Raw genomic sequence first — 23,968 nt, 5'->3', positions numbered from 1 at the left:
AGAAAGTGAAACGCACGGGCAACTAGGCAAGGCAGGCAGGGTAACATTCATTTTATTTTTAAACTCAAAGCGTCGAAAGGTAAAGAAAAAGCGCAAAAATTAAGAGAGAGAGAGAGAGAGAGAGACACAATGGTGCGAGATTGCGAATGAATGGAAAAGTGCGTTTTTAAATATTAATTGGGGGTTTTGAAAATTACAGCGGAGAAAAAGAAAAGAAATTGAAAATGGAAATGGAAATGGTGCTGCTCGTATTTTGGGATTGGGATTTGGATTGCGATTATAAACTGAGCCTCCTCTCCCTTTTCTCCTTCCCTCCGACTCACACTCCACTTTGTATTTGGTCTCTGCCTCTCTGCCTCTCTCCCTCTCTGCCTCCCTCTCTACCAAACCAAAACCAAAACCTTCTCTTTTTTCTGGTTTCAACCGCATCCGATTTCACAAGCGTCGGTGGTGGTTAATCGAATTGTAGAGTGATCACAGTTTGCATGGATGGTGATTTTCTGACATGATTGATTGCTTCATCACAGCTTCTCTCGGTGCGTCTTCTGCTACTCAATTACTAATCAATCTCTGTTACTGCTTTGATTTTCTTCTTTTTGTTGCTAACTCACTGCAGCAGATGAAACAAACGGATTCCGAAATATCATCCATGACCGCTGATCCTATCCACCTGCTTTGATTTTCTTTAATCTTGCTCTTGGATGCTTCAATTATCCATTTCTTCAACTCTCTCTTCGACGGTGAAATTTCCAAATTCATATAATTTTTTGTCGTCTCAAGTAAACGTACGTTCTACACCACTTGGATGGTTGGATTGCTCTTACTTTTTCTTCGGAATTCCGATCAATGCTTTGATCATGATTTGACAATCTTAATCTTTTGATTTTTGAGGAGCTTCGAGGATTAGATTCATTGACTAAACAATTTGTTCTACTCTGTGCGATCATTGTTTGTGTATGTAGTTGTATGTGCATTTCAATTGGCCCAAAATTCTGATCAATGCAAACACTGACTACGTTTTTCGTGTGTGACTTTTCTTTTCTGTACTGATACAGATTCATGCGAATATTGTTTCAGGCCTAGCTACTGATTCTTCAGGCAATCATGAATTACGTGTGTTTCATGACTTGCTGCTACGGAGGTCTGAAGATCCGCGCTACTCGTGATCCTCACACGACTCCCATGTGCTTCAGCATCTCTTTGGAAAGAGTGGTAACTCAAATGTTTGAATTCTGGCTCCCCTTGGTAGGTACTTAGCAGTTAGTAGTAGCTTCTACAGACCACTTGTATTCTTAATTGAAGGAGAGATTAAGACCACTTATTAGTTGTAGTGGCAGCATAGCAAGTTGGAAATTTTTTTCTTCATTGGATTGGAAATAGCAGCTCTATCAATTGATGAGCTGATCTGATCCGACTCCCTCGAATCCTCGACAGCCCTGCCCATTCTAGAAAAAAAAAAAAAAAAAAACGAAAGAAAGAGACTAGAGTTAGGGTTAACCCTGTGAAATTTAGAAATGGGATTGCCTCAAGTGCCCTCAACTGTAACTTCTGAGGAAGTGCTAGCTCCTTCTCCGGGCTCCTTTTTACAAAGCCCGCCTCGATTTTCTAGTATGAGCGCGTGTGATATGGATGGGATGCTTGGTGGCGGTGCAAGCCAAGTGGGAGGGAATCCATTATGCTCCTCTTTAGGAGATTACCAGACTAGAACCTCCCTAGAATTTTCAAAGCTCCCAGATGATTCACTTAGATTTAGAGGGACCGTGGACGTCACTAACAATGTTCATGGTTCTTCAATAGTTTCTGTTGATAAAGCTGATCAGATCACTGCAAGAAATGGACGGAATATTCAGACCCCTGCTTCTAGGATTGTAGGTTTTGAATCGACCGGAACAAGTTCTCTAAATGATGATTCGAGGGGTGTTTCATGTGGTCTTGTTCACTCTTCTTCTGCAGTTAATGTCACAACTAATGAAACTGTGACCAGTGGGTCACTAGTCAGGAAGCGATTGTTGTCCCCATTGAATACTATGCTTTTTCCACACCAGTTTAAAGGTGATCATTTGGACATTGGTTGCAGAACTTCTGGAACAAATTATCCTGCTATGGGTGATAATTTTAGTACACCTATTGCACATGATCATAAGAAAGCAAATGTTGGGATCAAAGGTAGTTTTACCAGGCCAACTTGTTCTCTGTCTAGTTACTTGGAGCAGAAGAGCATGCCATTGCTACATGATGATAGTATTATGGAAACCAGTTTTTTCACAGATGGCCCTTTGCTGGAAAACAAGGATCTTGTACCTCAAAATAGTTATCGATCTTCACCTAGACATGATGAGTTGACAAAATGGAGTAATGCAAAAATCCAAAGTGGGGAAATATCAATATCTCCGAAGGAAGTGATCTCACCTTTCCATTCTTTGTCACCTCTTGGCCCCAGGTTGTCTGAAAGATTGAAAATTGCAGGGGGCTGCAGGACTACCGACAAAGAGTTGGAGGATTGTCATTCAACCTTAAGGAATGTAAAACAAACACTTTACAAGTCTGATGCAGACATTCCCTTTTCCCCTGAAGTAGGGGAGTTTAGGATTGCTAGTAAACTATTTGAAGATGTTGATATTTTTCACAGGGAATTCCTTCCATCTTCTCTAGAGAACAGTACTGGCGTAAGTTATTCTTTGTCCCACGCCCACGGGTCAGCTCCCAACTCCCATTGCATGAGGTTTGTTAGAAGTTTGAGTGGCCTTTCTGTTCAGAGATCCTTGGTTGGTTCATTCGAAGAGTCTCTACTGTCTGGTCGGTTCATATCAGGCAAACCCAGTCAGGTTAGTGTCAATGTTCTCTTGTGTAGTAAATCCTGTACATTATTCATTGTTGCTATGTTATAACTGCTGGAATATTTAAATATGTAGAGAATAGATGGTTTTCTGGCTGTGCTGAGCATCACTGGGGGAAACTTTTCTCCGCAATCACAGAAGCTTCCTTTTTCAGTAACTAGTGTAGAAGGTGATTGCTATTTATTGTATTGCGCATCCATACATCTTTCGGGAAATTCTGCATTGAATAGGAGTGGAGGACAAAAGATTAAACAAGGCCTTAGCAATGATGGTTCACAGATTGTCACAAGCCGCCTGCGTATTCCTGTGAAGGGCCGTATACAACTGGTATTTGTTGTCTGTTCCTGCATACATTTTATTATCTGATTGCCAGAGATATTGAAGGGTCAAGTTTTTCATTACCAGAGTACTGGTTTGACTGAATTACTTGTTGAAATCGTCACTCTGTGTAGCATGTTACATTGTGATGGGTTATCATTATTAAGCATACTAAATTAAGCTCTCCATACTTTGATTTATGCAGGTTCTAAGCAATCCTGAGAAGACACCTATTCATACGTTTCTTTGCAACTATGATTTAAGTGACATGCCAGCTGGTAGCAAAGTAAGTTTAGTGTGTTCATATCTTGTTGTTACTATGTGATGCTTACGAACTTTGTGTTAAATATAATTTGTTGAAATTTATCCATCATTATAAATTTGAGATATAGCAGAGAGTTGTAATCCTACATCCAAGGAGAAAAACGTTGCAACTTAGAACTTAAGTACAACGACCGTGGTCTAGAATTTCATTTTAGAACCATTCACAAGTACAGATATATGCTTACCTGGCAACATATGCAAGATGCATTAAAATAGATCTGCTACGTATAACTTAACTTCAAATTTTGAATTATATTGCTTTAAAGCTGCAGTGATGGATTTTCAAACGATTTTGTAGTTATAATAACATTAAGGGACTATAAAATTATGTCGTGTGGCTTATGATATTCCATGTTTCTGAGGCTAATTTAATTTTTTTTTTTTTGTTTATTTCCCATCTGTTCAAAACGAAGTAGACTTTCTTACGCCAGAAGGTCACCTTAGCATGCAGCCCAAATTCTCCCCTGTCAAGACAAGGGAAGACTGATTTGAACTCAAAAGTGATAGAGGCGAAGGAAGTAGAGAATACAGCCGGAGTACACATTGTACATACAACAAGATCTGTAGATCAGAAAACTGAAATTAGAAGTGAAGGCTCTAATTTTGTGGATTCCATAGATGAGGGGGATATGTCCAAGGTATCCCCTAAAACGGGAAGGGTGTCCATTCCTTCGTTCCTAGTTGAGAAGAGCTTCAACAATGAGGAGTACCGAAGCAGCAACGGAAAGGAGCGCAAGTGTGTTGATGCATGCTATGGAACCGACAGGAAACATGTACATGGCTGTTCAAGGGTTAACCAAAGCAGTAATGGTGCTCTTCGCTATGCTCTTCATCTCCGTTTCATATGCCCTTTTCCTAAAAAAAGTTCTCGGTCAGTCCAGAGGTGCAAATCAGATCCCCTATCAACACCACAAAGAACAGGCTTAGACATGGATGGGGAGCGCAGGTTCTACCTGTACAATGACTTGAGGGTGGTGTTCCCTCAACGCCACTCAGACGCTGACGAGGGAAAGGTAATGTGCATATTTACTTGGTCATGCATACACATCACACACTCATATCAAAACTAAAGTGCTCTTGATGAACGGAATTTTGCTTATAAATTTGCATTCGTCTTTGCGATGTGCAATAATATTGTGCAAGCTTAGCTGATAATGCTCTCTTGTTTCTTTGGATCTTTTAATCGCAGTTGAACGTGGAATACCATTTCCCGGATGATCCAAAGTACTTCGACATCAACTGAAACGTCCAAGTTGTTTTTGTTTACTGTATTCCTCCGTGTACATATTCTCACATATACATATATAGTTGGTCATTTCATCTCAAATGACACTAACCCTGTTCTACCTTTGTGCAAATTAATAAAAACTGAATTGGGTCAATAGTTTTGCCTTTCATTTGGTTGGTTGGTGAATGGTGATGCGGACTGATATTTTGTAACACCGAAATTAGTTTGGGCCGGGCCATTGCGCTAACTTTGTTATTTTTTGAGGGAAACTCCAGATATCGTGTTTGAATTTTGTAACACGGAAATTAATTGACGCAAAAGTGACGAGGGGTTTAAATTATATTTACAAAATGGCACAAAACCTTAAGCTCTATTGAATCCAAAATTTGAAGAGGGGATTTAAATCAAATCATTATTTATTTTATTAATTTCAAATTTAATTATGATAAAAGAGTATCAAAAGCAACTCGCTCTTCTAAGCAGATGTTTCTCAAAATATAACTCTAAATTCCGACTTCAACCGTCCAGCAGAATTAACATAATAACTCGACTAACTAAACCTGCATATGCATTCCTGAGTGAAATGTAATGAAAAAGGACGGCACATGAATTTGGGCACAAGGATCCAAAACCATAAGCGTGATATTATTATAAAAAGGCCTGAATATTACACTATTTTACAACTAAACCACAGACCATACAATTTTGAATCAAATTGCCCTCTTCTTCAACGGTCTGTTTTTAGAGTCAAGTGATGAGATGAGCTATCCTGTGTTTGTGACCAAGGATGTTCAAGGAGGTTGTCCGTCGATCGCCAAGATCATCGACGAATATCTTCGTCGATCAGATATCGAATGTAGGAATTTCAGATGTGAAGCCATGTCTGACCTGGTATTGTATCCGAGACAATAACGTTCTGTAAGGATCCTTCTCTCTTTTCTCCTTCAAATAAGCAAGGCAATCCTCAACTTCTGATTTCACTTGTAAATACAGTTCATGAGCTTTCTCCCTGTCTCGTAATTCCTGCTTCCTCCCTTCACATGGACATTGTTCCCAGTAACGTTCAAATTAAGTCAATCAGCTTGCACAATTGATCATACGTAAACACATGAACAAGTATGCAGAACTTACCTTCTGTTTCAATTGGTTTTCCAAAATAATAATAGAACCTGCCTGGAAATTTCGGTATGATTCCCGGCAGGTGTACATCCTGGTTTCCTACCTCCCCGCCAACGCCAATTCTGTTATCACAAGATCGCATTGACATTCAACCATAACGTTGATCTTTCGAAGCAAGGATGACAAGGAAATGTATAATCACACGAAGACCGAAAGTTCTACTGGAATCAACGAAAAAATATCATCTCAGATCGATTACCTCACTTTCGCAACCTCATCTGTTACCTCCTGTATAGACTTCTTGAGTGGAGGAATTCTCATTTGGTCGTTGTAATCCAATAAAAGCTGATTACAAAGAAGAGACAATAATTATTCTGAGAATGAGTGGTGTGAATAACCAAAGCTCAGCAAACCTGTGGTTTTATTTAACGAGGAGCCTTACTTCACCAATATCATCTTCTCCAACAGCGCCAAAAGGTACGATTTTGGCTCCAAATCTAGCTGCCATTCTCACAAACTCCGACTGTTGTGGCCAGAATAACTTATATTCCTCCCCCTGGAAATATTCCAAGTTCAGTTCAGTGGAACTGGTCCACTAAGATAATTGGAATTCTAGGCTTATCTAGTCTTCTCAGAGACAAATAATAACAATAATAAAGTGATTGCTACCTTCCGGTGAAGAGCCTCACGCACTCCACCTGGATATAGTAGGACGTGAGACTTGGTGGAGAGGAGTTTGTATAAGTTTGCACCAGAGACAGGAACTGCACCCAGAAGTCTGATTGTGTCGAATATAATAGAGGGATCAGGAAACTTTCCTTCTCTGAACTTCATAAACATCATCGGATGTGCTATTCCTCGCAATTGGATGTTTCTTTCCTCAAACATCTGAATTACCAAGGGAGCCATTTCAAACCCCAGTAACATGTGATAACCAACAAACAATACAGGGCCCTCGGAAGGAATCCCGGCAAGGCCCCTCACAATCTTCCCATCTGCTAAAGTTGAGAACATGACTGGGCTAGTGGCCATGGTTAAAAATCTACACAAAATGCACAGTGATCAGACATTACACATTAGAGGTTTAGTAATATTGTAGCCAGCTTATGCATAATTTCCATCAGCTCTTTCTTCTGTGGCTCAATATAATACGACACGGATAAATAAAGCTACTGTCTTGGGGGCTTCATACACAGCTAAGATAGCAGAAAGTACAACTGCAATTGTAAATTCCAGGAAAATATTACCCACCTGTTTGATTCAATTATATTTTTGACTTCTGAAGGCGTTAGTGGTATGTAATCAGTAACAAAGTCATGAGTACTGGAACGACGATAGAAACAAGTGGCCTTGATGACAGTTACCAGATCAAAATTATCTTCCTGCCATGGATTGCGAGAACAAATATACGTATCAAAGTAAAAACTTACAAACTCAAAAATCTGGTTATAAAATAACAGCATAGCATTGGAATTTCAGGCATAGCAGAGAGTAGCTAATTCAACAAAAGTTGATCCATTACTCCAATTAAATGACCCTAAGTATCTAACTCTACCATTTAACTTTTTTCCTTGGAGATGTTGGGTTTGGAAAGTAGCAGAGAGAAAATTCATTTGTTTTATCAGGGCTTATACTATCACCAATAAGAATGTAATGTATACATGCACATATAGAAATCATCCTACCAGGAAGAGGAAATGACCTCTGTTGGCAAACGTACGAATCTCACATTTTGCAAGGGTGCGTTTGAGTCTTTCTCCTTCCGCTTGACTAGGTAACAACTGATCCAGTCCACTTATAGGACAAATAAAAGTTAAGTTAGCCCCATCATTCTAGAAAGATGACAGGCGAAAGCAGTAAAGTGCTCCGATGCATGACTATACTTGACGAGCAGATCACAACTATTCCAATAAATTTCCGTAAACTCAAATTACACCCTATTTACATGTTTACTTGCAAACTCTTTGTGTAGCCTTGAAAAAAAATAGTAGACCTGGAAAGTATCAGCGTTTCAGCTTTCACAGCGTGGAGACGTGAATTGGCATATTGAGATGCTGATCTAATCATTTGTAGCTTCCACAGAAGTGTTTCTCGAGGTAAGATGTCACCAAGAGCCTGTGGCTTCAACCATTAATTCTTTCCGCAAACACAATTAATAAACATGAAAGATCAGAAGACAACCGATCCTCTTTTAACTGACTTCAGGGGTATGGATTATACTAGTGATAACATATAATGCTACATAACAGAAGCTTGAAAACAACACATCATAAGCATCCATATATGGAATGAGGATTGAACACATTTTGAATGTATAGACTGATCCGATGTTTGAAAACTTGCGAACAAAGCATTGTTAGTTTGTCGCATAGTTGTGTCTTACAGAGAGGTAAGACGTTGACGCAAGAAGATCACGTGATAGCTTCTCAACTGTCTGTGGCAGAGGACGTCTAAGTCCCGTCACCAAGTTACCCATCAGAAAACCTAAATTCATGAAAAAGAGTTGCAGGTTGTTCAATAAAATTCTGTTGTTGCAAGTACATGAACTTCGAGCCAGTAATTCATCATAACTTGGAGCAACGAACATAATAAAAGGTGGAATAAAGAAAGCAGACCTGTCGTTGAGCTCACTATGTGAGGAAGGCTAAGAGGAAGTGAGTCAGGAATGACCTGCAGTAAAGGTATTAATGGTTGAAGTTGGGACTTGCTGAAGGACGTAGCTGCACATGGATACCAGGTAGGAGCTAACCCGAGTGAGCAAAAGTATCAATTGAATAGCTTCCGTATTAGAGCTAAATCATTTAGTTTTTTATAGAAATGCTAAGCATTTTGCGCTTATCTAAGATGAATTAGTGAAAATTCAATGGACCTAGTCAACTAATACAGTTTATACATGAATTTTCGTATATCAGCATGCTTATTTACTACTCGTTTATCCCGGAATCTTTGAACTTTGTTTGAGGAGCGTCTTACCTGGATTAGCCAAAATTAGAACAAGGTCAATATCAGGGTTAAGGGCAGCCACAGAAAGCGCAAGACATGCTCCAAGAGATTCTCCAACAAGATAAATAGGCCTATTTGGAGCGAGACGATGCTCGGATCGAACTGTTCTTTCAACCAGCTTCACTAGGTCTGACACATGGAAATTAATAGAAGGACCAAATTATATAGGAATTCATCGATCTCTTTCATCCAACCAAATAGGAAAACAGGAACAAGGTGCGCCGTTTTATCTTCACATATGATTTTCACCACTGTTACGAATACTATGAGGACCGAGTGAATCAAACATTTTGTGCCACACAAGATCAACAATGCTAATGAAACTACCTAATGTTTGTATCAGTACAAACTACAGAGGCATATCAAAGAGAAGGAAGAACCTGTGAATGGTGTTCGATCCTTTACAGGAATATGCAAGCACCAGACATCAAAAATCCTTCACACATCATCAAGTAAACAAAAAATTAAACATATATGATATCAAATCAATTAACTAAACAAAATTAGTTCTAGCAGAAGGAACAAAATTATTCAGTTCAAAAAGTTGGAAAACAAAAAAATTAATTCCGAAATGCAGAAACAAATTTGAGTTAGGACATACTTTCCAAGTTTCTGATGATGCCTTGTGAGCCCAAGTCCAGTCCCATCAATTCCTACATTATTCATTCCAAATATTTTTTAGGAAAAAAGAATTCAAATACTTTCGATTTTAATTTAATTGAAGCAATAGTTTCTCAACTAAAAATACAAGATCATTGGTCCCTTAACTCATCAAAAAGTGTAGCTATGGTCATTTTCATCAACTTCGTCAGAATTCCGTCAAAATGAGTCATGTCGGAATGACAATTGCTACAATTGAGTTAAAGTTGAAGAACTATTGATCCAATTGCATTAAAATTGAGGGATCATTTCTCTAATGGGGTGAAAGTCGAAGGACAATTTTTCTCATTTGTTTTTCCATATTTGCCTTTTGATTCGACCTTACGTGTGGCACGTGACTCATTTTTATGAAAGTTCTGACAGAGTTTATGAAAAATATCATAATTGCACAGTTTGATGAGTTAAGAACCAATAATCATAAATTTTTAGTTGAGCGGCAAAAATACAGGCTTGAGCAGTAATTAGACATGCGCGATAATCATTGAACTTTTATCTCTGTGAGCGATCGCAAATCAGAATCATTGTCTCGTAATTGAAAGCTCACATTTGTAATGATGGTGATGATGATGCCGTCATTTGCAGAGATTTAAGAAAAGGTCAAAGTTGGATAAAGTTCAAAAAGCAGAGTGATTTTTATTACCAGGCAAAAAAAGAAGCAGAGGAGAATTGTCCAAGCGGGAACCGCAGCCCAAAGGAGAGAACCAGCGAGGCGGTCCACCACCACCGCCACCGTCGGAGCTGATGAAATCCTTGGCTTGCTCGAAGTAATCCTTCAAGCTCAGGCCCTGCTCTTCCGCATCCAACTTCTTCTCCTCCTGACCAGCCTGCCTCTTCGTCTCTGCAGCTGACTTTGTCGTCGTCGTATGAGCATCCTTCTCAGAGGCCTTGCCGTTTCCGATATTCACTGTGGTCAGGCTCGTCGGAGTGTGGTCAGTAGACACAGCGGCTAGCCTCCGAAATGGAGTCGAGATCGGATTGAACTTAGATTTTCCGGATGATGATGACGACGTCAGTTCCTGACGGATAACGGATGGCAGGCGGGCGGGGAAAAGACAAACTCCGGTGGAGGCCATGGAATAACAGAGGCTGCTTGCGGGGAGGCCGATGGCTCCCGGCTGGCGGTATTTAGAGATTTGAACGCTTATCAGTCAAAGTTACTCTATCATTTGAAGAATAATAATGATTATTAGAGAATTTGAACACTGCTCGTTTAATCGAGATTATTAAATTTGACAAGGGCACTAAACAAAAAGTGCTACTGCTAAGTAAGTAGTAGTGGAGGAGGAAAGGAGGGGAAAGATTTTTCAGTGTTTCCATGGAAAAATATTTCGGAGAGACGGCTCTAGTTTGTCTAGCGTGGCGTTGTCCTTTCTCGCTTCTGTCTTTGTCGTTTGGAGTTTTGTCCAACTTGAGATGAGAAAGGTAAGGAGTTGGATGGCACGCCACTGCTACAGTAGTCTACTTGGGTACGTCTGTGTACGCGAGATTGTAATGATAATTTCAGTTGAACCGATTAGTTTGCGCATTGAATAGTGCTTATTAATATATTCACGGTTCAATGTCACGTTATAGCTCAACGGTCATACATATTCTATATCACCTCGTTTGTGTTGTTCACATGTTAGACGTAAGATCATCACATGTGAGAGATCTTGCATAAGCTTATAAGTAAACTAGATTGGGATTGAAATAGCTCTCAATATGTCACCTCACGTATGGCGAATTTTAAAGCTTAATACGTAGAGAACACAAATCAGGTAACGTGGAGCACGTACATGCATGACAACTTGCATACAACCACGTGTGTTCCCACACATATGTGCCACGTGCCATCAAAGAAGTGATTGTCATACGTGCCACGTGTGTTACCACACATACGAAACAAGGGGTTTTGTATTTTCTCATCACCCAAGCTCATGTACTGGGTCTCACTTATGTAAGGAGTACTGCATATGACTAATCGTATAAATGAATTTATTGACATTGTGACATTCCAAACGGATAACACATGGTTATTTGCTTTAACATTTTTCACATGATCAACGCAGAATACCATGACGGCGTTGTCGGGTATCTAGGAAAGTCTCCTGAAAGGAAACTTAGCAAGAGATTGAGGAAAATAGTTTGCAAGTGGAAATCCTTAAAATCCTGACAAAGCAAATCTGGATGGGATCCTCTTCCGTAGTAAAATGGTTAGAAACTTTAGGAGTGGATTTGATGGATTTGTGATTCAGCAATAGAAAGTACAGGAACGGCTAGTGTGCATGAGAGCAAGTCCACCCCTAAAGACTTTGCGTCAGCACCCAGTCCATTTATCCACTCAAGTGAACAGTGATAGACTCTAATGAACAGTAATAGACCAATGCATCTCCACCCCTAAAACTAAATAGCCTAGTCAATTTTATTAAAATATTATTAATTTTTATTATAAAATAATAATTTGGTATTTTACTTTCTGACTTCTTCCTTTTTTTTTCTTCTGGAAATGGACCTCCTCCTCCCCACACCAACGCTCCCGCACCACACCATTCCAGAAATTTTTTATGGTGTAAAATGACGAGGCTGCCCATCTCATCTTCAGATCCCATGGTTTGGATGATGAGTTAGAGGGGTAGAATCGTCTTTTTATGAATAGGGTTTCAGATTGGGGTTAGTTCCTTCCCCCGTCACTTCGTTCTTTCTTCGGCGCAGGCAAAGCCATGCGGATCCTGGCATGGCAGAGTGGAAGGGAGACAGTGAGAGAAAGAGCAAGTGACAGTGAGAGAAAGAGAGAGTGGTTGTCCGGATAACAAGGAGAGAAACAGAGAGGGAGGGGTTGGGATGGTGAATAGAGTCGATCCTGGTCTCTTCGTCGTCGTCTCGCCGGAGCTTGCAAGGGGAAGGGGGATATGGTGTTGAATATATGGATTTATCAGGGGAAGGGGGTTGATGGGGTAGCCATGACGTCAACATGGCGTCAAATGACCCGTCTCCTTCCTCTGTCGATTTTAGGTCGGCCTGTGGACTGGCTTAGGCTGGGTGCAGTCTATTCCATGGGCTGGAGTGAATTGGCTGAGTCCCAGCTTGTTTTTTCCACTGAGTGCCGGGCTATTCCACCTCCGGTGGAACTGCTCTAAAAAAGACCCGCGTTGCTGGCTTGCTTGCTTGCTTGACCGAAACAATACACAAAAGAAGGAAAAGAAAAGGACGGTTGGGTTGGGAGTCGTTTGTTTTTTGGGATGGAACCACTTTTGAGTACACACACTCATTACGGCAACGTCGGTAAGAGATGGAGGTTATAAGATGGACTACTTCTATAAGTTTATGAGAGATTTTTTAGTGTGCTTGCAATACGAGAATATAAGTCATATGTATGTTATTATACAAGTGGAGGAACATTTGAATAAAAATCTTTCATCCACTTGTATGATAACATATAATATATGCCTCGTATTACGGCATATTGAAAAATCTCTTCAAGTCTAGAATAGATTCAGGAGAAATTTTTTAGTGTGTTGGGAACACGGCTCGGTACATCAAGTATAATAATACAATTGATTGGAAACTTAGAAAAAAAATAAAATAAACCTAACTAATTATATTATGATACTTGATGCATCGGCCTATGTTTCTAACCAATTATATTACGACATTTGATTAGAAACTTGTAATAATGCACAAATAATAGTAAAATAAGTATACAAGTCACAATCATGATAAACTATTCCACATGATGAACATACCAATTCATAGTTGATCAGCTGGTTTAGCATCGATATGTATTTGATTAGAGAACTGTAGTTGGGATGTGATCCACTTAGATTAGTCATAAAGCTCTTGAAGGTTGCAAGAAGCAAACAAAATACTTTCAACTTTGCCATACCTAACTCCAATTACTCCATCACAGGAGATAATAAACTAATGCAGACGTTGAACAATTGAAATTATTACTATTACTTCCTGTCATAAAGCTCTTAGATTTTTCGTCACTATTACTTCCTGTCATGTCCAAATTTTTTTGGCGTTTTGTTCTACTTTATTACTATATTTTTTTGGCCGGAATTGAATCAGGAGCCTCAAGGTCAAGGAGGAGTCACCTGCATTGCACTAAACTAAACCAACACAGGATTTTCATTTTATAAAATAATTCTTCTAGAAATAAAGTGTATATACAGAATACGGTATAAGGACAAGGAGTGATGATTAATTACAATTCAACACGTGCCAGTTATTGATGGCTTCATCTATTTGTTTACTTGTGTAATTTGAAATTTGTCACAGTATGAAGCAATAATATTTTTAGGTGATCTCTTTAAAATTTCTGACAAAAACAGTTAAATAATCATTTTTTAAAACTTTTATTAAAAAGGTTAAAAAATAAACTAGTTACTTCCACAATTGCACTAGAATTTTAACAACGAATGTTGTAATTTGACTTTGATTTGAAATAAGCCACGATGATTGAAATTTTGTGTCACTCTCAGTCACGAGTCATGTGACTTGTCCCGATCTATGTTCTTTTATTTTTCTTTCATGATTTGATTGATTAGGCGGTTGGAGTTTCCTCTACTTTAATCACGCAGAGCACCACACATGAATAAATTATAATTCCATTCTATTCCAATATTATGTTATGTTATCTCTACCTCCTAATTTTCCAACTTTTTTGTTCTCATAAGATCATCTTTAATCTTTGGGTTAAAAATCAAATTTTTTAGTCTATAAACAGTTTTTCTGCTCTAACCCTTCTGGCCTAAACTTTTAGCCTGAGATTATTAAATAATGAATTTAGACCAATTTTTTTCTTAAATTAACTTTTTTTTTAAATTCAGTGGACTATCGTAAATTAATTTTATGAACATTTTAATATAAAAATATTTAAATTCCGATAAATATTGAAAAATCACTAAATCTTTTCACAAAACAAACCTTCAACTTTCACCAATCTTTCAACTTTCACCAATTGTTCAACTTTCACCAAAAAAAAAATAGTGTAAATAATATTGTAGGAGAAATGGTAGAAAGAAAAATTGGAAGAACGTAGGTGAAAAGTGCGTTTTGTGTAGATGTTTGAACAAATACATAGGTATTTATAGAGTTTTTGGGTGAATTTTGAGTTAAATAATTTTTTTTAATTATTTTAGCAGTTGGATTTAAATTTGAGCCGTTAGATTTTTATTTTTTTTTACCATTAGATTTTATTATATTCGATCTCAGCCGTTGAATTTAATATATTTTAAAATTACATTTAAAAAAAATTAGAATCTGGACTGTTGGATCAACCAACGGTCCAAAAAGCCCAGTCGTTGGGTTGGGTTTGGTGGCCGACACATGCATTGATAGCGAGGCCTACCTTGTCGGGAGTTGAAGGGTTCAACCCGCGTGGGGCGAGTTGGGCGCGTGATCGGGCTGAGAGTGGGCCGAGAAAGGGAGAGTCCACGTGTTTCTGGGCTATTTCTTGGGGGGAATTTGGCCCTCAATTGGCATTTGGCTTTTAGCCCAAAGATTTGGCTTGGGTTGGGTTGGGTTGGGTTGGGTTTTGGGGGGGGATAGAATAGTGGGGGAATTTGACATTTAGCCCAGGATTGGAGAAAGTATAATAATACAAAATCATAAACAAGGATACACGCTCCGATAGTTAGGGCCGCCATTACCAAGCAACTGTTATGGCCGCTTCTATGAGTGGACCGGTCCATCATAATCTTTAGGGCAAAATTTCAGGCCCACAAGCTTGACTCGCAATGGTAGTGGCTACTCCATAAACATGGTCTTAGGTTAGGGGTTTTTAGGAAAAAAAATAAAATAAAAAGAAGGTCACAACCAGTTCTAGTACAATCAAATGGTAGAGGGTTCTTTGTCGCGGGCTTGGGTGGGGGGTTGCTTGAGGGCAAGATTCTATCCCAATATGGAAGTAGCAACATTAAAACACATGCTAGTCACTTTGTCCGTCATGAAATTTGTCTCTCTAAAGACATGCTTCCAAGAAATAGAGTCAAAAGAAGTCGCCAACCACTTAATATCTTCAATAGTATTCCTCAATCTCCAGAGAATTGAGCAAGAGCCGCTAACTGCATCAATGACTAATTTGAGTCGCGTTCAACACACACATTCTTGTAGACCACCCCCTTTTGTTTATTCATTTTTCTCTATCATTTAGTTTGAATAAAATAAAGAGGATGAAGAGAAATAAAAAATAATAATGTAGGAAGAAAAATAGTGTAAAAATTAGAGAAATTTGTAACAATCATCTCTCAACTTTAACTTAATTAGAGCAACAGTCCCTTAACTAAAAATCAATGACCATTAGTTCCTTAATTCATAAAAAAAGTATAGCTATGACCTTTTTCTTCAACTCCGTCAAAATCCCGTCAAAATGAGTTATGTTGGAATGACCATTACTACAATTAGGTTAAAGTTGACGAATCAATGCTCCATCGGATTAAAGTTGAGTGACCGTTTCTCCAATTTAATTAAAATTAAGGGACCATTGCTAAAAAATTTCTCATTTGATTAAAATTGAAGGATCATTATAAAAAATTTATATTTAAAAAAAAACACTTAATAAATGGTTCAAATTATAACTTTGCATGAAAACAAGGTCACGTCTTCGCCAAAATTCAAAATCCGGGGTCCGAATGCCACACTGTGTGTTTTCTTTCTCAGAATTTGCCTTTAAATTCGGACAGAGGACCCATTTATGAAGCTTTTCCTTTTTCCGTCCTAGTTAGGTTGGACTCACTTATTATTACCATCTCTAAAACCCTCAGATCGCAATTCACCATTGGATTTTCTCCTCCTTGCTCTTTGACAACTGTTGGTCAGCAGCAACTCCTACTGATGACCAATCACAACTGAACAAGTGTCTAAGTTGTTGATTTTTTTTATCACAACTCAAACATGTGTCCAACTGTGATTGGCCATCAGCAGGGTTGCCCTGATTTTTTCAACAACCAAGTTCTATCTCGCAATCCCATTTTCTCTGGCTTTTTTTTTTTTTGGAAAACTAATGAAAAGGGCTTGAAAACTTTGAGTTTTAATGATAAGGACAAAATAAAGGGTAAAGTGAATAGTAACAGAATTGACTTTTTAGTATAAAAATATGATTTTTCGTTAAAGTGAACAGTACAGGATTTTTTCGTTAAAGTTCTTTTTTTTTTTTTTTTGGCCAAAGACTTTTTCCACCTTTGATAAAAAGATTCTTTTGCATTTTCTGATGTATTTAGGCTCTCTCCTCCTCTACTGTCTCCGTCTTCTGTATCCATTGGTCTGATCAAACAACCCATCATCAAATCGAAATGGCGTCAGAGACGCCCAAAGAGAATAGCTCCTCCGTCCTCCAAGTCACTTCTTCAGGCGTACCACGGCGGAGGATGTCTTTGTTGACCGCTCAAGTTGCTCTCAGAATCTCAGCCATTGTCTTCACACTCATCGCCATCTCCGTTACGGTCACCAACAGCCAATCCGTCGTCGTGTTCGGATTCAAGTTCGAAGCTCACTACTCCTACTCAACTGCCTTCAAGTAAACCCAGATCCAAAAAGCAAATCAAAGATCCAATTTTTTACAACAGATATGACCACTTTTATTTATTTATTAACTTCTTTTGGGGGTTTCTGTTGTTACAGGTTCTTGGTTGGTGCTAATGTTGTGGTGTGTGCCTTCTCAGTGCTCTCATTGATCTTCCTATCCTTCTTCTTACGCCGTTCTCCGTCTCAACACCTCAAAAACTACTTCGTTCTCTTCTTGCACGACATGGTTAGCAAATTTTTGGAGCGTGAATAACAATTTCCGTTCGTAATTTATCATTGCAGCATTAGTTAGTTAATTGTGTTACTTACAGGTGATGATGGTGATGATGATATCCGGGTGCGCAGCCGCGACCGCAATCGGGTACGTGGGGAAGTATGGGGAGAAGAAAATGACTTGGCAGCCAACATGCGGTTATGTGAAGGAGTTCTGCAACAAAATGACCATTTCTCTTGCGTTTTCTTACCTGGCTTTCTCTGCCTACTTGTTTCTCACTCTCATAGCTGCTCATAATCTCATGCCTCGACCTACTGAATGAACTCAGCAATACAACTTACAAGAGATCTATCCCTTCATCCGAAAACGACATCGAAAATCTCAGAATAGTGGTGGTGGTGGGGTGTTGAATTGATCATTTTGCTATACATATGTTCTCTTAACGATTTAGTTTACATATTACCCCCTGTAGCAATTATGGGCCAATTAATCGTATTTATTTGTACTAATTGTCTCCTTGATGCTTGATGAAATGGTGGCTTCTTTGATTAGGAGATGTTGCAGAAAGTATTTGTGTATTGGGAATTTTCTTTCTTCTATCACCAGAGATACGTATCTGTAACGGGACGCAAATGTGGAAACGCCCCATAGTTTGGGTCCAGTGGTAGGTAAGTTCTTCTCGTTTCTTTTCAATTTTGAAGGGAGGACATTTAATAGGGTCTTTGACAACTTAAGAAAATATGTGGGAGCAGTATTTAATTTCATTGGCACCTAGATTGCAATTAGGTATTTTGTCATCAATATGTAGTGTAACAAAAGGACATGCCATTTAATTCAACAAGCTTGTCACCAATGGGGATGACCCATTTTATGTGCTTGTCTGACTGCCTGGATCATCATATTGCAGTGATGAACATGATCATATATAAAACATATACATAGTGATGTGATATCTGTAATTAAGCTTGTTCTAAATCACTAATAACATGATTAGTGCTGGTCGAAAGACATCACTCTGGAGTTTCAATCTCGTCGTCGCTATCTTTTAGGTGCTCTTTCAAGGTCTGGCCCTCAGCTTCCCACTTTTCGGAATCCCAGGCCTGGTCGATTTCAGGTAGCTGATAGTCATCAGGTCTTAATGACAGTTGAAATTCTGGTAGGTCAGGCAATGTTTGTAGAACCCTGCGTCCGTAATTAAAAGGTTAATTAGATGTTTAGGGGACTCAGATAATTGAGGAAGATAGAGAAAACAATGGCCCCTTACTTTTCTTGTTCTAAAAGGTAGCCATACATCTGGGATTTCCTTGTTGCAACTTCAGGAATTTTCTGATGCAAATGCCTCATAGCTCCCCAGAGTGGAGGAGCCCTGGAATTTAGAAACAAAGAAAAAAATAAATCAAGAATAATCAAGGCAATTAATGCTTATGAAAAAGGAACAAGACTCTTATTTAGGGTAGTATTAAGAGTCAATAATATACACCTGGTAACTGGAGCTGCAAGGCAAAAGGTTAAGCAAGCCTTCTTGCTCTCTGATACAAGTTCTTCCGCTGCAAGAAAACAGCACACAGCGCTAACGTGGCATGACGGTTCATTGCCCTTGTCAAGGATCAGGCCGTGGTAGTAGTATGCTGCAGCCTGCACAGATAATTTACATATGATACAGATATACCTTGATTGTACATATGCAGAAAGAGGAACAACATCATAAGATTTGGGTTTATTATCGATTTTGTTTAAAACCTTTGACTCGAGAAATTTCCATTTGATGAACCAGATATGCTTCTTCCCGCACCCATTATTTGTGTCGCATCCTGACAAGCAGTGATAGGCCTGATGTCGAGAACAGAACAGACACAATAGATAGAAACTGAGCATATAGTCGCAGTCGTCTAAGTAAATTCGAAAGAAGCATAAGCTGTAGGTTTGAATTGAAGTAATGAAGGACTAGAGCATGAATACAAACCTGACTAAAATAGGTCAACTGTTCACATGCCAATCTCCTTTTAACTGACAATGTGGCCTTCTGACATTCAACAGCTAAGCCAAGCTGGATTTCTGTTCCCTGTATTTTTCATCAGGATCAGTAAATCTGTAAATTTACCTCCCAGCAATTACTGTAACTTAAGACTAATCTAATTCATGTTTCTCCACTGCAAATCACCATTGATACTCAATCGGTGTCAATGTCAACATAAGAAAATCGATTCCACTCATCAAGAAAGTACCTGGCCTAGAGTTTGATAAGAAATGGCCTCCAACACACCATCCCGCAAAATTTTGGGCAAATTTTTCCTGTGTTCATGACATAAATTATGTATTAGTTTTAAGTATTGGCACCGTCTAAATCCCAAATTTAATGTTATGTTACTTTCAACTCTACGTACTTGATTTCGGGTGGTATGCGAACCAGGACATCCCGGACACAGAATTCCAAGTAGCCGGATGCCTTGAGCAATAAGTCGACAGCTTCTCTCTTGGAATCTGGAAGAAAAGAATATAGTTAAGGTTAGCCATCAGGTGAACATGTATCATAAAAGCATGCGGACAAGAGTACAAACCTGAAGAAACTGTCCTTGTAGTCGAACCAGAATGGTCGAGCGGGATCATCAAGGTGTCAGCCTCCGACAATGTAAGCATAGCCATCAGGTGCAGAACAGACAGTACTTCAAACCAGGAGTTTGCCGCACATGCTTCCTGCAAGTTATCACATTTGATCAGACCTCGATTGCAAGGAAAATTAATAACAAATCATCCGGGTTATCCCATCTTGAAAAAAAGCTAGTTTTTGATGGTCTATTTACCTGTTTTCCATCCTCCAAACATTTCCACTTGAATTCAACCAATCTCTCCAGACCATATTCTGTTGCATTTTATATGCAAATTAGCATTTGTTTGTGTGTGTACGAGAGAGAAGAGGGGAGAGGGTGGTAGCAACTTCCTAGTTTCAAACCTCTCTTGGTGAGCCCAATTAAAACAGACAAGTACTCCTCCAATGCTCGCCGCAGTTCTGATATAGCAGATCCACCTGCAACAACAACAACATTTGCACTAAAACTAAATACTTGTACATTTTCCCAGAAACCCAACATTGACTGTTACTGAGGAGCCAATTATCTCTCCCGATCCTCTTCTGTTTAATGTAAAAAAGATGGTAGAGCATACCAGTATCCTCTGCAACTAAGACAATCTGATTGCGAAGAGACGACAGTCTGTCAACAAGATCTTTTGGAATGAGGCCTCTAAGACGCTTTTGAACATCAGACTGAGCCGGGATTCGCGTAGACGGGACAAAGACCACGACTTCAGGGACAGTCAACTTCTTCTTTCCTCGAATAGCATAAACAGAAGAAGCGCACCCCATTTTGTTTTGTGGGTGTAAATATTGGTTTCAAACATAACAACAAGAACATCCTGCACAAAAAACCAGCCATCCACCTCTATGTTTAGCCCCATCAGAAAAACAAAGATTAAAACAATAAATGCAAAACAAACACCAAAATGTGTACAAGTTTATTAGTAAATAACAAGTGAGAGATTAGAAGATAGACCGTCGCTGACCCGACTATGAAATCTTAGATGGATACATGGTGCATGAATAAAAATAGAAGACAAACCGAAATATAACTTACTGGCTCCAGAGAGGATAGGACAGTGAGAGAGCTGTGAAGCTTCCATATCTGTATTTCTATCTCAGATATGTGAGAGAGAGAGAGAGAGAGAGAGAGAGAGAGTAGAGAGAGAATCTGGAAACAGGAAGCTCAGTGACCGAGACAAGTCTCACATGGCGTAGACGTTGAAATGTCGATTCTGTGCTTTGTTAAAGGAGCCTCCGTTGAAATTCATCGAAGAGAAAGAGTTTGTTTAATCCAGGTGGACGACGAACGTGCGCATGTGGCTTGCGAGCTAAGGCAGGCAGCAGAAATTTTTAGTTGGAACGGGAACACAATAGGTACATTACGTGTTTTAATAGAAGTGTTTGGAAATTTTATTGTTTAAGATATTAATTTTTTAGCACATAAATTCCACTATTTGTATAGTAACACGTGATATACTATCCCGTGTACCAGTCATAATAAAAAATCTTTCCACAAATGAGAGATCCCATGGGGACCATCTTATACCAGCTGGCTGATTTTTCCTATAAAATGTCTTGGTCCTTGGATCTGCCACGTCATATGCCGGTAATTTGGGACGAGATTTGCTCCATCACTTTTTCGGATTTCTCTTTAGCTTTACTCTATTATCTACGATGTTAGTCAAATAATGGGTTAGAATGTGACAATAATTTCAATGAATAACAGGAAAATAATGTATTGGTCTTTTATGTTTTGTTACTCAAGTTGGAAGGACTCATTTTTTTAATAGTTATTATTAAGGAGATGAGACGTTTCGAACTCAGGACGTATGAGTATAGAATCCATATTTTATCTATTAGGATATTAAATCACATGCAAATTAAAAATATTCGTTAACTTGCAAATAGGCTACAAACTCCCTCACTAACAAAGTGACAATGAATAATTTATGCCTATAGTACTCGAAGATCAACAATAATTGAACGTAGAACATCATGTGCATTTTTATATGACCTTTTTTTAGTGTTGAAAACTACCAGAGAGAGATAGAAAAGCAGATTCAGGGGGTGTCAAGTAGTGCCAATGAAACCGCAATGCATGAACCCCACGAGCACGTACGAAGGATGCATGACATCATTATTCTTCATGATTAAATATATATATATATATATATATATATAGCCACATCCATTTTTAAATATTTTGGAAAGGAGGGGAGGAAGGTCAGATGCTTTAAGTTTCCAATAAAATGAAAATTAATGTAAAAACAACTTAATTAACTTTGTAAGATCCATCGATCATGTTACCAAAAGGATGTGGACACATGCATGTAACGCTAGCCTGGTTTGCAGAGCAAATATAAATTCAAAACCACACAATTGTACAAAATTTGTAGCACTAGCGTATACGTACGTCAAGACTAAGGCTTACACACTCACTACCTACGTACTCAGTTCAACTCTATATAGCATGTATATGTAGGACTGTGGATACGAGTCGAGCCAAGCACCAACGGACTTGTCAGGACTAAAATATGAAAATCATACTGTGAACACGAAAATTTCCTGAAACGAAAGAGATAAGAACAACGTGCACAAAATAATATTTGTATTTGATGATTTCGGGTTACAATCTCTCTCAAATTTGATCATCTGATTCGATCTCCATAAGGTATTGATTTGTGGATGTTTCGTTGATCCAAGGGCCGTCGAGGCTTGATCTTGGATGAACTGTTGGAAGTTTCTTCAAGGGGCCGTGGGCTTGATCTTTGAAGGTGGATTTGAGCGGATCTTCAAGGAGCCGTTGGGGCTTGAACTTGAGGATGAGTGTTTCTTCAAGGGCCGTTGAGGCTTGATCTTGAATAATGGTGATGAACGGATCTTTAAGGGCTTTTTGGGCTTGATCTTGAAGAATAGTGATGAACGGATCTTCAAGGGCTTTTGGGCTTGATCTTGAAGAACGGTTGTATGTGTGGATTTGTCGACGTTGTTGATCCAAAAGGTCGTTGGGGCTTGATCTTGGATGAACGGATGATGAACGATGGTGCTTTCTTCAAGGGCCGTCGGGCTTGATCTTGAATTGGTGGAAGTTCTTCAAGGGCCTTTGGGGCTTGATCTTGAATTGGTGGATGGTTGATCCAAGGGCCGTCGGGGCTTGATCTTGGAAGAACGATGAACGAGGAACGAGGAACGAGGAACGAAGAACACTTTCTTCAAGGGCCGTCGGGGCTTTGATCTTGAATTGGTGGATGATTGTTGATCCAAAGGGTCGTTGGAGCTTGATCTTGGAAGAACGAAGAACGAAGAACACTTTCTTCAAGGGCCGTCGAGGCTTGATCTTGAATTAGTGATTGTTAATCCAAGGGCCGTCGGTGCTTGATCTTGGAAGAACGATGAACAAAGAACGAAGAACGAAGAACACTTTCTTGATTCTTCGGGAACCTGGATGCTTGAGAGCTTCGGAGTTTCAGAGTTTCAGAGCTTCATGAATTTTGCCTAATGATTTTGGTTCCCCCCCTTCCCAAATGAATGAAATGGGCTTGTATTTATAGAATTTTCCAAGGCCTAATTTTGAATATAATATTCCAGATGAAATAAGTCGTTTCTGCCAGGTGTTGACACGTGTCCTGTTTGATGACTTTTCCGATGATTCTCGATTTTTTGTTTAGACACACGCTACGTGTAAAATTTATGTAATACATGAGCGCTGAAACTTTGATTTATCGGTCAACATTTATTTACCGAAATTTCGATGTCTACACATACACTTTGAATTGAAAAACAGGTTCATACGAGAGAGAATTCTCTATATTTCTAAGATGGCACTATGACGTTTCATACTAATAAATACAATTTTATTACACGAAATTTAAAACGTGGAACATTGCATAATTAGCCGGAAATATAGAACATTACATGTGCTTTTTCATGCACTCATATCAAACTTTAGTCTTTGGGCCTTTTATTTGAAAAAGGTCAATCCTTATAAGTTGACAGAAGGAGCTGCCATGCACAAACAAAACATGAGCCCCTTGTATTGGAGCAAGGTTTCTTTGGGCCGTGGCCACGCCAATTTTGTGAGACATGCAAAGTTGCACACAGTCGGCCACATGTAAGAACTTCTCATTTCACAAATCTGGTACGTTACTTTCGTCAAATTAACTTTTTTCTTTCATATTCAACAA

General features: G+C 38.9%; 4 protein-coding genes across 7 annotated transcripts; 2 read left to right on the top strand and 2 right to left on the bottom strand.

Annotated features, from left to right (window-relative positions):
• Positions 1-172: 172 nt before the first annotated feature.
• LOC126610451 (uncharacterized) lies at positions 173-4,861 on the top strand. Of its 3 annotated transcripts, XM_050278504.1 has the most exons (7): positions 173-536; positions 620-785; positions 1,078-2,825; positions 2,913-3,164; positions 3,361-3,441; positions 3,896-4,492; positions 4,669-4,861. In XM_050278504.1, exons 3-7 carry the CDS (start codon positions 1,515-1,517, stop codon positions 4,720-4,722), a joined length of 2,295 nt encoding a protein of 764 aa, XP_050134461.1. In that variant the 5' UTR covers positions 173-536; positions 620-785; positions 1,078-1,514; the 3' UTR covers positions 4,723-4,861. The 3 variants fall into 3 exon arrangements, with proteins under 3 accessions (XP_050134461.1, XP_050134460.1, XP_050134462.1); XM_050278503.1 differs by lacking the exon at positions 620-785; XM_050278505.1 differs by lacking the exon at positions 620-785 and having other exon boundaries at positions 1,056-2,825.
• A 470-nt stretch (positions 4,862-5,331) lies between these two features.
• Positions 5,332-10,845, bottom strand: LOC126610453 (phytyl ester synthase 2, chloroplastic-like). Its single transcript, XM_050278506.1, has 14 exons — positions 10,130-10,845; positions 9,431-9,482; positions 9,210-9,265; positions 8,800-8,958; positions 8,442-8,546; positions 8,210-8,310; positions 7,820-7,941; positions 7,512-7,620; positions 7,078-7,208; positions 6,496-6,868; positions 6,269-6,382; positions 6,086-6,171; positions 5,839-5,948; positions 5,332-5,741 (listed from the first exon to the last, which is right to left on the bottom strand). The coding sequence occupies exons 1-14, from the start codon at positions 10,560-10,562 to the stop codon at positions 5,551-5,553; spliced, it is 2,142 nt and encodes a 713-aa protein (XP_050134463.1). The 5' UTR covers positions 10,563-10,845; the 3' UTR covers positions 5,332-5,550.
• A 5,823-nt stretch (positions 10,846-16,668) lies between these two features.
• On the top strand, positions 16,669-17,760 carry LOC126612484 (CASP-like protein 1F2). Its single transcript, XM_050280910.1, has 3 exons — positions 16,669-16,987; positions 17,092-17,221; positions 17,307-17,760. The coding sequence occupies exons 1-3, from the start codon at positions 16,764-16,766 to the stop codon at positions 17,529-17,531; spliced, it is 579 nt and encodes a 192-aa protein (XP_050136867.1). The 5' UTR covers positions 16,669-16,763; the 3' UTR covers positions 17,532-17,760.
• Positions 17,761-17,963: 203 nt separating this feature from the next.
• Positions 17,964-21,003, bottom strand: LOC126612482 (uncharacterized). 2 transcript variants are annotated; one of them, XM_050280908.1, is made up of 12 exons: positions 20,839-21,003; positions 20,372-20,620; positions 20,160-20,234; positions 20,011-20,069; positions 19,768-19,903; positions 19,594-19,690; positions 19,435-19,501; positions 19,173-19,271; positions 18,950-19,039; positions 18,690-18,844; positions 18,474-18,575; positions 17,964-18,391 (listed from the first exon to the last, which is right to left on the bottom strand). In XM_050280908.1, exons 2-12 carry the CDS (start codon positions 20,568-20,570, stop codon positions 18,220-18,222), a joined length of 1,251 nt encoding a protein of 416 aa, XP_050136865.1. In that variant the 5' UTR covers positions 20,571-20,620; positions 20,839-21,003; the 3' UTR covers positions 17,964-18,219. The 2 variants fall into 2 exon arrangements, with proteins under 2 accessions (XP_050136865.1, XP_050136866.1); XM_050280909.1 differs by lacking the exon at positions 20,839-21,003 and adding an exon at positions 20,758-20,793.
• Positions 21,004-23,968: the final 2,965 nt, after the last annotated feature.

Source organism: Malus sylvestris, chromosome 17 (assembly GCF_916048215.2).
Source record: "Malus sylvestris chromosome 17, drMalSylv7.2, whole genome shotgun sequence".
NCBI lineage: Eukaryota > Viridiplantae > Streptophyta > Magnoliopsida > Rosales > Rosaceae > Malus > Malus sylvestris.
The sequence above is the reverse complement of the archived record's forward strand: the minus strand, read 5'-3'. Positions and strand labels throughout refer to the sequence as shown.

Excerpts from the sequence above, each read along its gene's own strand:
- LOC126610451 (XM_050278503.1), top strand. The coding sequence starts at position 1,515 with ATGGGATTGCCTCAAGTGCCCTCAACTGTAACTTCTGAGGAAGTGCTA. Across the intron at positions 3,165-3,360 it reads TGAAGGGCCGTATACAACTG|GTTCTAAGCAATCCTGAGAA; the intron begins GTATTTGTTGTC and ends TGATTTATGCAG. Across the intron at positions 3,442-3,895 it reads ACATGCCAGCTGGTAGCAAA|ACTTTCTTACGCCAGAAGGT; the intron begins GTAAGTTTAGTG and ends AAAACGAAGTAG.
- LOC126610453 (XM_050278506.1), bottom strand. The coding sequence starts at position 10,562 with ATGGCCTCCACCGGAGTTTGTCTTTTCCCCGCCCGCCTGCCATCCGTT. Across the intron at positions 7,621-7,819 it reads GAAACGCTGATACTTTCCAG|TGGACTGGATCAGTTGTTAC; the intron begins GTCTACTATTTT and ends TTGTCCTATAAG. Across the intron at positions 6,869-7,077 it reads AATATAATTGAATCAAACAG|ATTTTTAACCATGGCCACTA; the intron begins GTGGGTAATATT and ends CATTTTGTGTAG.
- LOC126612484 (XM_050280910.1), top strand. The coding sequence starts at position 16,764 with ATGGCGTCAGAGACGCCCAAAGAGAATAGCTCCTCCGTCCTCCAAGTC. Across the intron at positions 16,988-17,091 it reads TCCTACTCAACTGCCTTCAA|GTTCTTGGTTGGTGCTAATG; the intron begins GTAAACCCAGAT and ends CTGTTGTTACAG. Across the intron at positions 17,222-17,306 it reads TTCTCTTCTTGCACGACATG|GTGATGATGGTGATGATGAT; the intron begins GTTAGCAAATTT and ends TGTTACTTACAG.
- LOC126612482 (XM_050280908.1), bottom strand. The coding sequence starts at position 20,570 with ATGGGGTGCGCTTCTTCTGTTTATGCTATTCGAGGAAAGAAGAAGTTG. Across the intron at positions 19,691-19,767 it reads TACAAGGACAGTTTCTTCAG|ATTCCAAGAGAGAAGCTGTC; the intron begins GTTTGTACTCTT and ends CTTTTCTTCCAG. Across the intron at positions 18,392-18,473 it reads TACCTTTTAGAACAAGAAAA|GGTTCTACAAACATTGCCTG; the intron begins GTAAGGGGCCAT and ends TTACGGACGCAG.